The 17,734-nt window shown below is 38.5% G+C and overlaps 2 protein-coding genes across 2 annotated transcripts in view; both read left to right on the top strand.

Annotated features, from left to right (window-relative positions):
- The window catches only part of tm9sf2 (transmembrane 9 superfamily member 2), a 34,979-nt gene extending 30,964 nt beyond the window's left edge, over positions 1–4,015 (top strand). Inside the window, exon 17 of the mRNA XM_003218700.4 lies at positions 2,567–4,015. Coding sequence (XP_003218748.1) covers positions 2,567–2,634 — 68 coding nt within the window. The 3' untranslated portion in view covers positions 2,635–4,015. The remainder of the gene's footprint in view (positions 1–2,566) is intronic.
- A 12,033-nt stretch (positions 4,016–16,048) lies between these two features.
- clybl (citramalyl-CoA lyase) overlaps positions 16,049–17,734 on the top strand; it is a 234,877-nt gene continuing 233,191 nt past the window's right edge. Inside the window, exon 1 of the mRNA XM_008106961.3 lies at positions 16,049–16,214. Coding sequence (XP_008105168.1) covers positions 16,156–16,214 — 59 coding nt within the window. The 5' untranslated portion in view covers positions 16,049–16,155. The remainder of the gene's footprint in view (positions 16,215–17,734) is intronic.

Genomic DNA, 17,734 nt, shown 5'->3' with positions numbered 1-17,734 from the left:
GGCCATGCCAGCTGAAGTCAAGAAAGGAATTTCAGTTTTGCAATTAAAAGCCAATTATGAAGTGTTACCACTTTACCTTGGGAAATTCTTTAGCTGGCTATCAATATTCTGTTGTCAAATAAGCAGGTAAAATACTGAAAGAATTGATAAAGGGAAAAATTCACTATGGTTCAGTATCTTTGCATAGGACAGAAGGTTGGACATAAGATGTTCTGCTTGAAAATGTCTGTTCTTCCATTATATGGCTCCAAAGAAGTATGTGTCAGTATTGAAGGTTATTCAATTTAAGAAGTTATTTTGAGTCCATTGTATAATACTCAATCTTTTCACAGAACGTTCTTGCCTCCAGTGGTAGAGATTTAGTGATTATTTATTTTCTGTTTCTGTTCATTGGGATTCTTGCTGTTTCCTAGAAAAACCTCATGAATTTGCTTACAAAGAAAAAAAGGAATCTGTTTATTAAACCATACCTGGTGAATTTCACTAGGCTAAAATGAGATCATTCTAGCAAGTTATCAAAATCACACACACAGTCCCCATGGGCATTTAGCTTTCTGTGTCAAGTTGATATAAAAACTCAAAAGAGAAACTCATAATTGTTGTATCAAAACTATTATATTGCCGCTTACTCATCTGTTAAAAATGGTCAGCCTCAAGAAGGGTTTTGACGGTGCCCTGCTGTTATGTCAGTGCAGCACATGCTCGGGGCACTTGCTTCTCACACGGCATTCCGGGTCATTGATCTGACACAGCAGGCAAAATACTGGGAGCTATGTGACAAATCTGACTCACAGCTGGGCCCACAAGAGTGTCTCGGAGTAAATGAGTCAGTTAAATATCAGTAGCTTAGCTGGCATGGAAAAAAATCAACATGGTATCATTCACAGTTCTTCTTGAAATATTTTGTAGTGAATGAACTGTTGCTGAATCTTTCTCATGCTGCTTTTCAAATACGTATATATATTAAATAGAAAGCTTGCAACCTGTCATAAAAAGTAAAAAGTCTCAAAACAAAGGAATTAAACTTCAATAATCTATTTTTTCCATAAAAAGGTTTGCGCTACTTGACTGTAAAATTCTCGGTTTTGTCAAACCAACTTTGAATAACAGTGGTTGAGATCCTGCATCATTTTTATTGTAGCTATGCATGACAATCCCACATCCCCTCAAATGTCTATTTTTTCAGCCAGGTAACACCCCAACCAAAGGGTTTCTGTGGCACTGCAGATCAAGGGAATGGGAAATGATGTTTGCAGTGCTCTTTCAGATGGGACACTGAACAGGCATTTCCCAGTATCCTGATCTGCAACACCTTCAGATAGGACACTGCCTGGATGTAAACATAGATTTGAAGTGTCATGTTGAATTACAATATCTGCAACATGAATCCTAAGAGTTATGAGATTGTAAGTACTTTGGCAGAAGAAGCTCTCAGATACATAAAATCAGCAACAATTACAAAACAAGTTTAACTACTTGGCAGCTAATGTCTCCAACTTACTGTGTTTCTTTAGAAATACAGCTTATCTCTCTCTCTCTCTCTTAAAATGTTTTTTAAAGAGTTTCCAAACATACTAAAAGCAAAAACTCGGAATACCTAGATATGCCTTAAAAAAGAAGAAAAAGAAACCCAAAACAGCCAGAGATGGGGAAAAAAGACAAGTAATGTCTTCCCACTTTCCTTATTCTAGTTATAAGTCTACATGCATACAATCTTTCTTCTACATTTGAAAATGGTTGCATTTCTTGTACTCAGTTCCTGATTTAGGACAAACGAGGCCCTGTGCTAGTGAAGTTATGAGGCCCCTTCCTTGGGCCCTAAAGGAGGTAGACCTACACTGCCTGCTTTGTGGCACACTCCCATATCAACTCTATCACTATGTCTGGAATCACTCAGAAACAGAACACCATAAAATTTAGAATTGCATCACATAAGTCAAATCCATCGTAAAAAAAAAAAATCACGAGGAAGATGGGCCCTCCTGACCAGTGGGTACCTGTGCTTAAGCACACTTAAGCACAATGCTGAATCCGGCACTGTTTGTCATACTCCAAAATCAAAACTTCTTAAATTGTGAACTAGTGTGTCTTGAATTACAAGTTTTGATTCTACTGTAGAATTAAATATGTGATAAGATGAGATATCTCAGGGGTGTTAACCATTGTTTGATCTTGAGGCAATATAGAATGTGCTTACGATTTTTTTCTTTTTTAAAAAAAGCAGACTTCACTGGTTTGTCTTTTAAAAAAAAGTAACATCAGGACAAACCGGGTGTTTGACAAAAACTGTTCCATCAACCACATCTACTGGCCAACTCTAAATATAGTACTTACATTTAATGAAGTAAAATCTAGCTTTTTATATGCCACTTTGTTTTATATTGCATATAGTTCATGATATGGTTTACATTTTAAAGTGTTCAGGTCAGGATACATATGGACTTAAGAATCTATGTTTTAGATGGAGTATGGGTCAGTATTTTTATTAGATTATGTAACAGATCCATTGGTTGCCGTAAAGTGAAAGGAATGTATTTCTGATACAGTCTTATGTTTTTATTTGTAGGAACAATTGGATTCTTCGCATGCTTTTGGTTTGTGACCAAAATTTACAGTGTGGTAAAAGTTGATTGAAGAAACTCTCAACTAAAATACAGATGGCATCAACCTAATTCAAAGACATGATTTTGAAAAGGATTTTAAGCTTTATCTGGACTATTGACTTCTGTACTTTGTGAATGATACTGAATATACATTTTCCTCCCACTCAGACTTGTGTATTGTAACTTACAATCTGGTTTCACTTGGGTGTTCTTAATGAAGTTTGGACTTAAATATGGTATGCATTGTACATATTGCTGTTCTGGAACTTTTAAATTCCGATGGCAGGCTAAAATGATTTAATGATATTTCTAAAAAAATGGTTGTAAATATGGATTTGTAAGCCAGAATCTAATGTTGTACTAGAATACTTGTACTAACCTGAAGGTCTTTCTTCTATTCTGTTCTCTTCTATTGCTGCTCGAGAGGATTTATCAGGCCTATCTAAACAGTTATATGGCAGGGAAGTGTATCGTCCCCACCAATCCCGTCTCTTAAGTTTGCTGAGTGGAATTACTTTTCTTTCAAAGAAATAGTTTTCTATCATGATTTTGATGGTTTTCTCAGTGTTTTACTTTGAATCTGAATGCTTCTGTTTTATATTGGAGCTATGGCCATAGATCCTTTTCCACTTTATCTGTGACTTCTTTAGGTTCCATTGTTGTCGGCCTTTTAAAAAGATGTGCCTCTTAAGTCTTGGAATCTATATATTCAAAATCATAATAAATACTGTAAAGATTTTCAGTGGACTATTACACACTATAAATAAGTCTATTAAAGTTTGTAAATATAAGTATATAGAGATGTTTTTAAAATATGTAGATTATTTTATTATGTGTTACATAGTTTGATTTAATTCTTTGTTAATCTGCTCCATTCAAGAAACACATAATACTCTTGTACTACTTAGGAATCTCATTTCATAATGGACCTTCAGTCTCAATCCTAATCCAGTAACATCATTAAGTTAAGAGATTGATTGATATGTTGAAAAAAAAATGTATATATAGAAGCAAGATGCACTACAAAGTGTGTTCAAAACAAGTTTTAATGATGCATTTTATGCTGAAATGGCTGATGGCTTTGTCCTTTGACATACAGAAGCACTCCTTGCTTTATATTAAATAGAATAAAAGTCGTCATGTGTTAAATTAAAATTAATCCACACACATTTTTGAAAATTATAATGGAAACATGTTTATTGTGTTGAGTAATTTTGACTTTACTGGTTCATCTGTTAGTTATGCTTGCATGTTTCCTGCAAGAGCACACTTGCTACCATGTAACTGCATGTTTTGGGCTTAGAAGCTGAAAAACTAGATAAATGAACTGAGGTTTTTCTAATTTTCTTTCTGAAGATCATAACTAAGGATGTTTGAATATTAAAATTCAATAAAATATCATTTGTTAATAACTGAAGTTTTTAAACAGAACTTTTAAACCAGCATTTACTTTGTACAAGTGTTATATACATCAGATGCATATTGTATATTTTTATTTCGCTAACAGCCAATTTCATATGTTACTGTGTTGCATAGGATTTTAAGCAAAGTACACTAGAAACACTGAGTCCTTTTATCCAAGGTCAAGACATTTCTATTTTTGACATCAGCAGTGCAAATGGCAAAATAATAATATGCAAGATTGATGTGGAAGGTGTTTCTATACAATCGGAGCTTTAGCCAAAAGACAATCAGTTGGAAGGGAAGTAAACAAATCTGAAGCACTGCAGTTTTTCTTTGAATTTTTGGACCATTTTGAACTTGTATTTTGGGTTGGACTCAGGAAAGTTTGCATGTGTTTTTGTAGCACATGGCTTTCCTATTGTAGCTTTTCCCCTAAAAGCTGTTTCTGGGGTATTGTGAACCTTTTAGAAGAGTGTAAGGGGAAGCACCATGCCCATCCAAAATACTGGGGAAATTTGTAGCATGGAGTGTCCAAATCTGGAGTGCTTTCTTTGGTTCAACCAAATCAAAGACAACTTCCCAAAAAATGCTAATACAACAAGATAGTAAAACCACAATAAAATAGCCTCAGGTTTCATGTCAGATCGTAAAAACTGATCCTAAAGCTTTACCAATGGAGTGTATTTCAGTTATTTAATTTTAACTGTAGTGTGCATCACCATTTTCACTCACTAAGTGGCAGACTTTCTAACCAGACAAAACTATTAATCAGGACAATAGTTCTTATTGAAAAGAAGACATTTTATAAAGAAGTGAGCAAAATGCTGCAGTGAGAGCGACTTGAGACTGCAGAGTACCAGACAGCACCAAGAGATGAACCATGCCCACACCTAGAACAGGTGCAGCTTGGAAGAGACGCACAAAGGGGAGAAGATATTTCCAAAAAGGGACACAGAAAGTTCATAGCACATCAGTAACTGGAATCAGCCACTCTGGAAGGAAAGAAAACTACTATCTGGACAGAAGCAAGCATTGGTTTCTGGTTCTGATTTATTAACTGCATTTTACTTAGCATCAGCTTCTTGTATTAACTGTTCTTCAATGATATAGAAAACAATCCATGCAAAGATAGGTTTTCATGGTGGGAAGGATCAATAGCCCCAAATTGTCAGCTAAACTTTCTGGGAAGAAAGTGTTCCAAGAAGGCACTCATACCAGACAGAAACAAGGTGTCCAGCTTTGACAATCTCATAATGTTTATATCCTAATGTATATCACACTTAAGCCATATATTGTTGTTTTGTATTATGTAACTTTTTTATGTTCCTGTAGGTCCCTTTAACATGTTTTTACTATGGAAAAACTCATACAAATGTGATTCTGATATTGCTGAATATAACCACAGTTGCTTAATGTTAAGATGCCTTCTTGGGCAATTTTTGTTGAAGTTTTGCAATTCCTGCCATTACTAAAGACACAGGTGCTCTGAGGAGGCAAGGTGATAAAAAGGAACCCTGGGGTACACAAAATACCTTGGGCTACAGAATGTACAAACCTGCATTATGCAAAGAATCTATGAAAACCCAACCTTCTGTTCTCTTTACAGTAGGCATGACCAACTATTTGATGAACCACTGTTTGAACAAATACCGTAGTTGGTATAATATGTAGATACATATCTTCACCTGCATTTGTGGAACTGGACTATGGCAGTCCTGAGAGACCGAGAAGCACCTAGCGAAGTTAGGAAGCAGAATTAGGTGATAGTAAATGGACATGAATGGAGAGGGGTAAAAACAAGATAGTAAAAAAGAGTTTAAGGGGAAAATTACAACACCATAGTAAGGAGGACAAAGCTGCTGAAGACAGTGTTATAAGTAGAAATAAATTTCATATCAAAAGAAATGAGATGTGGGGAAGAGAGAGAGAGCACTGATGAAGGTGGAGCTGACTTCTTTAAATTATCTATGGTTATTCTTGCAAAATGTTCTAGGTGTTTGATTTGAAATTATAAGTAGCTTTGCTGATTAGTGTTATGTGGGATCAAGACCTAAGAAGAATGTTCTATGGGAAACATTTGTGGAGTTTAGCTTCTAATTATGATGGATGGTATTCTATTTGGAGTTAAGCAGCTTCAAGAAAATACCTTAGTATGCCTTTCCCAGCGATCCAGCATCTTCCTTGTTGATAATACTATGATGGGAACAGGTACTTTTTAAATATTTAGAGATAGAAATAAGTGATATTTTATATTAGAAAGCCTAGCAACAGAAATGAGGCTAGACATTTGTGTGAAGCAAGTGAAGTATTGGATTTTATCCAGTGTACCAAGCTTTTGCTGCTGCTGTTATTACTCAATTTATTGCCACTTTTTGTCAGAGACTCAAAATGGCTAGCCCACTAGGAAAGTGCTGTTGTGTTCTGTCACACTTCACCAAACCATTATATTTTCATATGGCTATCTACTTTGCTGTGTTACGCCCCACTTCCTTTATTACTACTTGGTTTTGTTTAAAATTGCACTATCAATTCCTTAGCATAATCCTGTCTCCCATTTGCCTCAGTTTCCACTGTGGCGCTTGCTTTCATTTGAGTTGCTATTTCATGTCCCACTGCCATTTTTTCAAATTGGGCTTTGGTTCTGAGATGGCTTTAGGATAACTGCTCACATTTCTCTTTATGCAAGTCTTAGTGTGGGGTCTGCTTTGGATTTGGGCATGGCACACTTAAGTAAGTAGTTTAGCATAGATAGTGTCACCCCAACATTGTCAATTTCTGTGAAACATGGCTGTGAAACTAGAAAGGCTGACCTGTATATGGGCTTTCTGTGCAACAGAGTAGCATGAGGCGTGTGCACTCCCCATTTTGCCTTTTTAAAAGTACAACAGGGCTCGTTAACAGAGATGGCAATAAGGGGAGATATTTGATAGCTGGATAGATAATACTAAGGAATCATTCTGGCTGTAGAAGTTTTTGTTCTAAGGACTTGGCAATCTTCCAGAGAACTCTACAAAAATATTTGATGAAAAGGCTTTTAAGATTTGAAGAAAACTTCCTTGTTGCAACGGACAAGCTTTTTAGAAGTACTCCTATTATTTGTATTTAATGACTGAAAGTATGCACAGTATTCTTTCTTCTTTTCTCATCTAAAAGAAAGCCTTCTAATTTAACTCAGTTAGCATCAAATATTGGCCTTGTAATAAAGGAAAAAATGAAAGACACATTTGAAGAAGTCTTAGCTGAATAAAATCTGGAACAGCTACCATTCTGAGATACATTAAACATTTTCAAAACTTTTGAAATGTATATTTTAAAAGGATGTTACAAAGAAAAAGTAGACATAATTGTCTTTAATGTTTCCTAGCTGTATTTTTATCAGAATATAGTTTAAAACTTCATAAGTGAAACAGTTGGCGAGATCAAAATTATGTGTTTATCTTCAATCAGACAAAAAAACTTCAGGTAAAAAAAACCTAATCAAACCTTTCTTGCAGCATAATCATGTTCCTGTTAAGCCACTGGTTAAATTTACAGTATACACTCAGTGCTCCACACTTGTGGGTTTGATTTTTGCGGATTTGGTTATTACAGATTTAATTAAAATATTCTCTTCAGAAATTCCTAGGTCCTCCAGTGCGACTCTATAGTTAACTTCCTCTCGTCTTGTGCTGCAGGACTTAGAGATTACTAGGTTTTAAAAAAAGCAATTTTCTGTATTAGTGTGTTTTTCACTTTCACACCAGTGACTGTGAAATGCTGACTGTTCAAAATAAATATGTGGCCTCTATTTTAGTCTGAAACAGAAATCACATTGTCAGATTTATTGTCTACTTATTTTTTATATTGTAGATCTACCTCAGCTTCACAGGAACATTGCCATAATAATATTAAATACTTTATTTATAGACCACCTTCTCTCCCTGAGGAGACTCATGGCTAGCATTATATTGATGCCCAAGTTTTCAAGTAATGAAATTGGCAAATTTTAAAAAAGTCCAATATCAACATTTCATGTTACTATGTTTAACTAAAAGCTGCTTCTCTTGGCGTTTTAAGAAAAAAAAATGTATTTTAAAAACTATTCCAAAAATACATTTCTTTGTAAATCTTCAAAGGTTTTAAGTATTCCGGCAGAGAACATTTTTTTTCCCCAGTAGAGATCAGGTGACAATCGTATGTGCCTTTGTAATGTTGTGGTCTTCAAAAACCTTGAAGTACTGTATTTTCTGCCAAAATAACTTCACCATCTTTTGTTACACGGCATCTTTAATTAAAGATACTACTGTATTTGCTTCTGCATTTCTGTCCTCTAATTGTAACAGTTTCTAAATTGTAGTAAATCAAACGTTAAATTTATATGCCAGCCATGCTTTCCCTTAGGAGGTTAGAGCAGCATAGATGAATTTTCCATCTTGTCTTCCAAACCTGCCTTCTGACCTTTGGTCATTTCAAGAACAGAAACTCAAGAGTCCACCTACACCCATGGATTTAGCATAGTTATACTCAGGGTGCAAATTCCCAGCAATGAGCTGAAGGCACATGATGCAGCCTCCTTGCTGAAACTGAGCAGATCTCATTCTAGAGAATGGTTGGACAGACCACCGGCTGGCTAACTAAGTACAGATGGGATATACATAAAATAATGGATTATGACTTCTCCTTCCATCTGCACACATCTGAGGCTTTGAAGAGTTAGTAAAGCAGCAACTCTTCATGGCTGCAAGGCAGATAACAGGAAATTGTGTTTTCTTTTAACAGCTTTAGAACCTGGCACATTGTATAGACTTCTGGTTCGATGATTAAGAAGACAGTTGTCTGCATTTTGCATAAAACCTTTCATGCTTAAGAGTTTCAAATTTGGTGACCCCTGCTCCCTCCTTCCTGCACAAAATATTTTCCATTCTCTATTCAGTTCCTCTCTCCACAACAAAATAAAATGTATATTTACTTGCTGCATTGTATTTATTTACTGCCTTCCCAATTTTCCTAGAGCATTGTCAAGAGAATCATACCAGCATTGACTTTAAATGGAAATGTGTTCGGAAGATAGCAATGTAAATGGCTAGAAGCATTGAAAACAGAAAGGTGGTGATCTCAAACATTTTAAAAGAATAATGAGAATACCAGTAACCTTTCTCTGGCCCAGCAACAGAACAATTGCATGCACATAAGATGTACTTTATCACACTTACTCCTTGTTTGTTGTACAAGAAGCTTTGACCTACAATGACTTGCTAAAGTATTCGCTCCCATTTGACATTTCCACATCTTGTTCTATCACAGTCTGGAATTTAATTGCCATTGTTCCTGCATGATTTGTACACGATACCATAAAATGCAATTATTGTAATTGTATCACAAAATTAATTAAAATGAAAAGTGGCATTCTTGGTTTCATAATAGTTCTAATAGAAGAACTGCCTTTGGCAGACATTGCAAATTCTTGGGTTTTGGGGGGGGTGGGGTTTGCTTACCTGGCTTGTAATTTTTGCCCATTCTTGGCAAAATTGCGCCAGTTTTGTCAGGTCAAATTGGCAACGGTTAACTCTGTCATAAATTCACAATTAGATTTCAAAGAAATAACCATGTTAGTCTGTCTCAGCAGAAAAGAGAAAGGGAAGGGGATGGAATCTAGAAACAGCTTCAAGACCAAATGATTTCCATGTTAGCATGAGGTTTGTTTTTTTACTTATATCAGTTCATTTCTTCAGATGCACTGATAGAGTAATATTGGAGCCACAGGTTTTTAAGTACAGTTATGCATTCATGAGCTTGGAAAAGATTGAAATAGGATACAGAAATATGCAAATTGTGACTCTGGCCACAAATCTTTAAAGAACTATTTGAAGAGATACAGATCTTTAAGAGGTGTGTGTGTGAGGGTGGATTAGAAATTTATTGACACCAGAAACTAACCAATCTGTTTACAAGTTGGTTCTTTGCAGGTGATATGGGTGTCAAAAATCAATTAGTTGTGTTATATGTACAGTTGTGAGGCCCCATTTGAGTGTGTATATATAGTTCCATGAAAACATTTCTTTTCCAAGCTCTGCTAATGGATTTAAATTCATGAATATATATCCGTTCAACTGCTTTGCTTTCCAGTCTTCCTTTGAAATATTTTATTCAAGAGGCACCACGTGTAAGTCCCATACAGTATGTCCAGAAAGATTGAAACATTCAGCAATTGATTTTATTGTATTTCCATTTCTCATGTTATATTTCTGCTCATTTGTCCTATTATGTAAAAACAGTCCAATTCATCCAATACAAACTGCAAAAAACTGTTGATGACTGTCATGTTTCAGGACTCTCAGTATCAGGGCTGAGGTTTAAACAAACACAAGGTAAGTAAATACCATATTTACTTATAAAGAAACTTAGTTTTGTGTCTTTCGAGGTCTGGCCAAAATATCAGAATTGTAGCATACAGCCAGAGTAATGATGAACACAAGCCAATCCAAGAGCCTAATTAATACGGGTAAGTTGAATAATGTTTTACAGAGCCAGGTCAGGTGCAAGAATAAACAATATCCAAGGTTGCAGTCCAATAGTCAGATGCCAGGAGTTCACTTATCACAGTTCATAAAATAACGACCAAGAATCCAAGAGGACAAAGCAAAGTCAGAGTTCTGAAGTCAAGCAGGATAGTCAGCGATACAAACTGAAGCCCAAGTCCAAAAATCAAAGTCAGTAAGTTAGTCCATAATTCGGAGTCAAGGCTTCAGTATACGACAGGAGCCAGAACAGAATTAGGGGAACCTCGGTCAGAGTCCAGAATTCTAACTGAGGGGCAGCAGAACCAAGATCCAATTCAAAGGTCCAAAGGCCCAATGTTATATGCTACCAAAGAGCTATTCTTTCCAGACCTCTTTTATCGTGAGATCTCAGTTGCTGCTCATTTCAGCAAGCCTGTACAGATAATCACAGAAGTCTGTGATACTTTCCTCAAGGAGGAGGTCAGATTAGCCCCTTCCAAGCTTACCCCAGTAGCAGCTGAGTGAGGGCAGACAAACTGCTGGTCACGACAATGACAGGATGTCGTGTAGAACAGGAAGATGAGCAAGTAAATACACTTCTGGTGTAAGTGTCATTCTTAATAGTTGTAAAGCTACTTCTAGGGAAGGTGTGGGGATAAAGGTTGACATTTGAGTTTGTGTCAAGGTTTTGTCCCTATATTATCATCAGAATTATGTATCAGTTTGTAGTTTTGGACTCCTCAGGTTACGAACTCATCCCCCCAATTTTGTTGTGACTGTTTCTGCAACCTACAAGTGCACCTTGAAGGGTATTTGTATCGGCTATGACTTAACACCACATTTATAGAACATGTGGGTGGTAATTGTCCCACCAGAGGCGGTCCAACCATAAGGCGAAATAGGCATTTGCCTGTGGCGCCATCGTCCCGGGGGCACCATCGTCCTGGGAGGAGGGCACCACTCTCCACCTCCTTCTCTTTCGGGCCTTCCAGCGGCCGCGCTGGGCCTTCCGGCCAGCGCAGACCCACCTTCGCACCACGCAAGCCCACCTTTGGGGCCTTCAGAGATTGTGAGGTCTGTAGGAACTTGGAAGCTAGGTATGTGGGGTTTATATATCTGTAGAAGGTCCAGGGTGGGAGAAAGAACTTTTCTTTGAAGCAGGTGTGAATGTTGTAATTAATCACCTTGATTAGCATTTAATGGCCCTGTGGCTTCAAGGCATGGCTTCTTCTTGCCTGGGAGAATCTTTTTTTGGGAGGAGTTAGCTGTCCCTGATTGTTTACTGTCTGGATTTCTTCTGTTTTCAGAGTGTTGTTCTTTATTTATTGTCCTGATTTTAGAGTTTTTTTTTAATACTGAGGGCTATCTGGGTTATCTAAGTCCACACTGCCCTATATCCCTGTTCAATGTTTAGTGCTAAATTTGCAAATATAGTAATTCCTACATAACATTACCATGTATTGAACTGCTTTTTCTATTGATTTGTTGTAAAACATGATGTTTTGGTGCTTAATTTTTAAAATAATAATGTAATTTGATGTTTTATAGGCTTTTCCTTTATACTTCCTTATTATCCAACATTTTCGCTTATCCAACGCTTTTATTTTTCAGTGATTGGTTTGGGGGGGGGGGCGCCAAAATTCTGTTCGCCTACACTTGAAAAATACCTAGGGCCGGCTCTGTGTCCCACTGAGTTTCTCTCAATCAGCTTTGGATTTCTCCAGTTTCTTCAGTTACCATTGACCTCTTGGTTGCTTCTCTGCTTGATGTCCTCTTGACCCAGTCATTGATTTTTGGTTGATTACCTTCTCTAGACCAGGGATTCTTATACATTTTCCACTCTGCTCTTCCACAAACCTTGAGGTCTTCAAGAATGAAGTATATCAAATCCGAATCAAATGGCACCAGATGTGCACACAAGTAGACTATTTTTATGACTTCTGCATATATTTTGGTGGACCAGAGCTTATTTAGAAGGGTTCCAGCAAGGGAATAGATAATTATGCAACCAAAAAACAAATTTGTTTGGTTTTATTTCACTTTTTGTCATAATATTTTATGCTTTTATAAGGCTGGGTATCTTGTGCACATCAATGCCTGTTAAATCCATTCCGGTTCCAGGCTGTAATGCAAAAGGGGAAGATGTTACAAAAATATGTGTTATGGGCCTGTTCCCTGGTGTCCCTATTTAAGGGCATCTTAACCTGCAGACCTTAGCAGCTAGTTGTTATGCTTATGCTAAGAAGAGCTTAAGTTTGCAAATGTCTGCACAACCAGGACATAAGAGAATTTCTCCCCAATCCTTGCCCTGATAAACATACGCAGAATAAAAAATAACTTTGTCCTCTGTTGTGAAAAATGGGCGGCTCCTTTTGTGCAAAACAAGCCAAGTGTTATTCATTCATGGCTTAATAATGTTTTTGGACCAATGCTGCTTTCAGAAGCTCTGAAAAAAGATGAACAAATAAATAACAACAAATTGAAGGGGATACTCTATTATAATTCATTCAGTTATTTCCAGAAGCTATACAATTATTGTGTTTTGAGATAATACCGGGGCTGCTGATGACTAATTAAAACATACAAAATAAGGCCTACAGGTTAGCGCCATTCCCCGCCCCCCTACACACACCACTTGAAATATCTTTCCATTTCTTGGCCACTGAAAGTGACTTATCACCCAAATGTGTACAGCGTATTGTCAAGATTGACCTTGACAGTTGCTGGTTTGTGTTTTTCAAAAATACGCCAAAGAAGATCTCTACATACATTCAGATCGTCAGGTGTACATCACATTTTGACTGCCAAGATGCTCATTTCTGTCTTAGGAATCAAGATGCATAAAGCTCAAGGAAATGTTAATGTGAAGTAGTCTCGAGCCGTCCTGAGGCAGAAGAGGAAGTCATTCCTTATTAGATTCAAAACCCCAATGTTGTGATTTGTATTAATCTTTCTCTTCACGAATCATTAACAATTCTTCAATAATCTCTTCCTTAGTCTCTGACATTCTTCTTTTGTTTTTGCAAAAACAACTGGACCTATTTGCAGTGGCTATATTATATTCATTTATTTATTTTCTAAGCTCATTATTTTTATAAATACCACTTTGAAAGGGGATTCATTTTGATTGCCAGTGGAGTTGTCATTGCACATGATATAAAACATTAAGGCTATGAACTTAGAGATATGTGTGCGCGCGCATATATATATGATGGGAATTATTTCTGAGTCAAAATCTTTAGAGCTGAGCTGTACTTGTAAGAGAACAAGATGCCCATTAAGTAATTGTCAGGAATCTTCAGAAGACCCTAAAACAACGTTTGATTTTTTGTTTTAGTAATTCAAGACTTTCTGTAATACGGTTGCATTGATCTTAAACCTATGCATACAAACCCACTTTTATTAGTTTTGGACCAAGTGGGGTGTTCTGGTTTGAATGTTGGATGGTGACTATGGAGAACAGGATTCAAATCCTCCCTTAGCCATGGAAGCCCTCTGAGTGACCTTGGGCAAATCACACTCTCTCAGCCTCAAAGGAAAAAGGGCACATCTTGCCTGGAAAACCCTATGACAGGTTTGCCTTAGGGTTGCCGTAAGTCAGAAACTACTTGAAAGCACACAACATACATGTACATATGTATGTGAATGTATCCAGTAGCCTTGTAAATTATCTCATGATAAACCAGCATCTATATATTTCCCATGTGCTAGGGGCCGGTGCCATCTCTTTGCTCACTGGCTGTTTCTTTCCTCTAAATTTGCCAGGGATCCGCAGTTAAAGGCTCATAGTCCAAGGCCTTCTCTTTTGAGTAGCACTCTAAGTCCACAGGAAAGAGAAATTTTGTGAGAACCACATTGCATATGCATCCACATGTTAGAACAAATAACTCTCCATGAGCCCTGGTCAAGATTGACCATTGTTTACTGGTCAGCTAATCTTGACCAAAATAGGAAAGCAGATCCAATCCTAATTCTCCTTTGTCCTGTGGCATTTGCCTCAAAAATATTATGCAAGGAACTGGTGGCTTTCCCCTGTCCTTTTTCGGAGAAGGAAGCAGATGTCAGGACTCAGTTCTTCTCTGGAGGTCAAATGATCTGGAAGATTGATGGAAAGTAGATAGTAAAAGAGTGATCTGCACCCCACTGAACCGAATAAACAAGGCCAGTTGGCCATCCCAACACCCCCAATGGCCAAGGACCAGACTAGTGTGGTGGACATCACCCCTTTTAGATGGTTCAGGAACCATCTACTTTCATCTAAGCAGTGGAAGGGAAAGTTGCCACACTGAAATCTTAAGCCAGACATAAATTCAGATCCATATTGCAGGGAGTGTGTGACTGCATAAGAAGTGAGACTAAGGTTGGATCTACTGTCATTGTTGGAATAGCAACATCCCAAGCCTTTCACTATTTATTTGTTAATGTAAATATTTGCTAACCTGTATTCTATGTGTACAGTATATTGATTTGCCAGTTTGACTATACCTCTTTGGTGTGGGAGGTGTTATAGACATGTGATTGTACTGAGCATGTTCAGACTCAGGACTCCATTTTGTATTCATCCTGTTTGCATCACACCTTAGTGGAGGTGCATGCATGTTGCTGTTTGGACTTCAGTAGAGAAGTATGACTTATGGACTTCAGTGAGTACAAGTATACTTAAAGACTATAGACTATTGATTAAGAATGATATCCTGTGTACTCAACACAGAAAACTACAACCTATCTATAACTGAACTAAGAAATGTACCTGTATGGTTAATTACAGATCTTTGCGAACAAACAAGATATTGTTTTTCAAAGAAGACTTTGTTTTTTAATCTCTGACATTTTTAAAGGGAGTGTATATATTTTGGGCAATTACAACTACAATTTCAACTTTGAAGAAACAACCATCCTCTGCTAGCCAAATGTATTTTATAGTGGCATGTCCTTGACAGTTCAAAGACATGGTTCTTCAGTTTAACAGCTGAGTTACCTGTGTGCCATTGTATGAATGCTTATGAATATCATTTGTTCAAAGAGTTGACTTCTAACAAGGTCATGCTTTTCTTAACTAGTGGTTTTCAAAAGGTGGTCTCCACATGTTCATGGAGATTCACATTTGCCAAACTGATGTGACATCATTTTTTCCTTTTCAACAAGGTTATGATTGCCATTTATTTCTAAAAGGATATGTACCCAGAGACTGGATGCAATTATTTTCCAATGTTCATATAATGCGGATTATCAAAGCAGATAATCCACATTATCTGACTCGAACTGGATTATATGACTCTACAGTGCAATATAATCCAGTTCAAAGCAGATTATCAGGATTTTAAATGGCAGTGTAGATGGGGCCTTAAACTGGCTGCCCAGCCCTGGGTGCATCTACAATGCTGATTTAATGAAGTTTGACGATACTTCGTTGCTATGACTGCTTAAGAAAAGATGCTGATGCCTCACCCAACTCAGGATTCTAATAGCATTGAGCCATGGCAAACTGCAGCAATTCCCTGTCGCTCAAGGAGAGCAGCCTATGACCACTAGCAGTCCCGCAAGCCCCGCCCCCTTGAAAGGTGGACTGTGACTCCGGAGGCAACAGCCCGCCCTGTCCTCCCTCTGCTTCTCGGCCAATAGGAGGCCGAGGGCGAATCTCAAGGGCAGCGGTGGCGGCGGCGCCGCTGATGACGACAACGATGACGGGTTCCCGGCGTCTCCTGGTGGCGGGTTCGAGGCTGGGCAGGTGCGGAGTGTGAGTCTTCCTCCCAACTCCCCCAAATGTGCAGATCTGCGCCCCCCTTCCGTGAGTGCACTTTGCCGCGGCTTTAGCTGCCATGGCTCATTGCTATGGACTCATGGGAGTTGTAGTTTTGCGAGGTCTTTAGCCTTCAGTGCCCAAGAGGGCTGGTGTCCCGCCAAACTACACTTCCCATGATTCCATAGCATTCACAGCCATGGCAGTTAAGGGCTGCACACAGATGAATGCACCCTCAATGAAACCCGGAAGCACGCCGCTTACCCTAAGCAGAGCCTCCTGCAATGAAGCCCTAGGGCAGGCATGGGCCAACTTGGGCCCTCCAGTGTTTTGGACTTCAACTCCGCTTAAGCGGCTGAGGGGCAAAAGGAAAGGGCCTGAGGCTGGCTGTTAGGAATGGTGGGAGTTGAAGTCCAAAACACTGGAGGGCCCAAGTTGGCCCATGCCTGCCCTAGTGGCATCCATCAAAGGATTCCCCCAGGCAGGAATCAGCCAGACCTTGAAGCTGCAATGCCTTCCGGTGCTAATCATGGTGATTAATTGCAACATGCATACTTGCCTCAGGCAGGCAAGAGTTCTCTCTCCCACCCTGGACCTTCCACAGATATGTAAACCTCACTTGCCTAGTTTCTAACATCACCTCACAACCTCTGTCATAGATGAGGGTGAAATGTTGGGAGAGAATTCTTCTGGAACATGGCCAGACAGCCTGGGAAACTCGCAGCAACCTAGTGGCATCATTCATTCATTCATCTCCTGGAGTTTGGATAAGGGTTACTCAGCCTATACGTATGTATGATACAGTAGTAATAAACATTAATGTATTCTGGAAAAGGGCAATGAAAATTGAGATTGGGATAACAAGAATTTAAAACAGAAAAACCCAAGAGTTGCTGACTGTTATTAAGACTTTGTGATTTCTAAAAGGTTTTTATTTGATACATTGCCGAAGGGGTTGTGAAGGCAGATAGCGGCCGCAAAAACGCAGGTGCTCTATCTACACTGCGATATTACAGAGTTTGAAACTGCACCATACGGTCACTGTAATAAAAGTAACCTGTAATAAAAGTAACCACCATCTCCCCAAAGGGACTCGGGGCAGCTTACAAGCGGGACCAAGCCCAGCACAATTAAAAACAGCAAGGTATAAAAACAGGGTTAAAACTATATCCAACCAAACTCAACAATCAGTAACTAGGAATACGATGGGCATAATCAGATTAGAGGGGCCGGGCATGGACTTGTGCAAAAAGCAGATTGTAGGGCCAGGGCCAGGGGTAAAGTGCTGGGTACAACCTATCAATAAACTGGGCAGAGCATTCATGAACAGGGACTAACTGTTATCAAATGGACACTGGAAGATCCAGGTTTTCAAATCCCTGTGGAAGGTGGGCAGAGAGGGGACTAATCTAATCTCCCTGGGGAGGGAGTTCCAGAGCCAGGGAGCCACCACCGAGAAGGCCCTCTCTCTCATCCCCACCAGCCGTGCTTGTGACAGTGGTGGAAGC

Source organism: Anolis carolinensis, chromosome 3 (genome assembly GCF_035594765.1).
Source record: "Anolis carolinensis isolate JA03-04 chromosome 3, rAnoCar3.1.pri, whole genome shotgun sequence".
In the NCBI taxonomy this organism is placed as follows: Eukaryota; Metazoa; Chordata; class Lepidosauria; order Squamata; family Dactyloidae; genus Anolis; species Anolis carolinensis.
The sequence above is the reverse complement of the archived record's forward strand: the minus strand, read 5'-3'. Positions and strand labels throughout refer to the sequence as shown.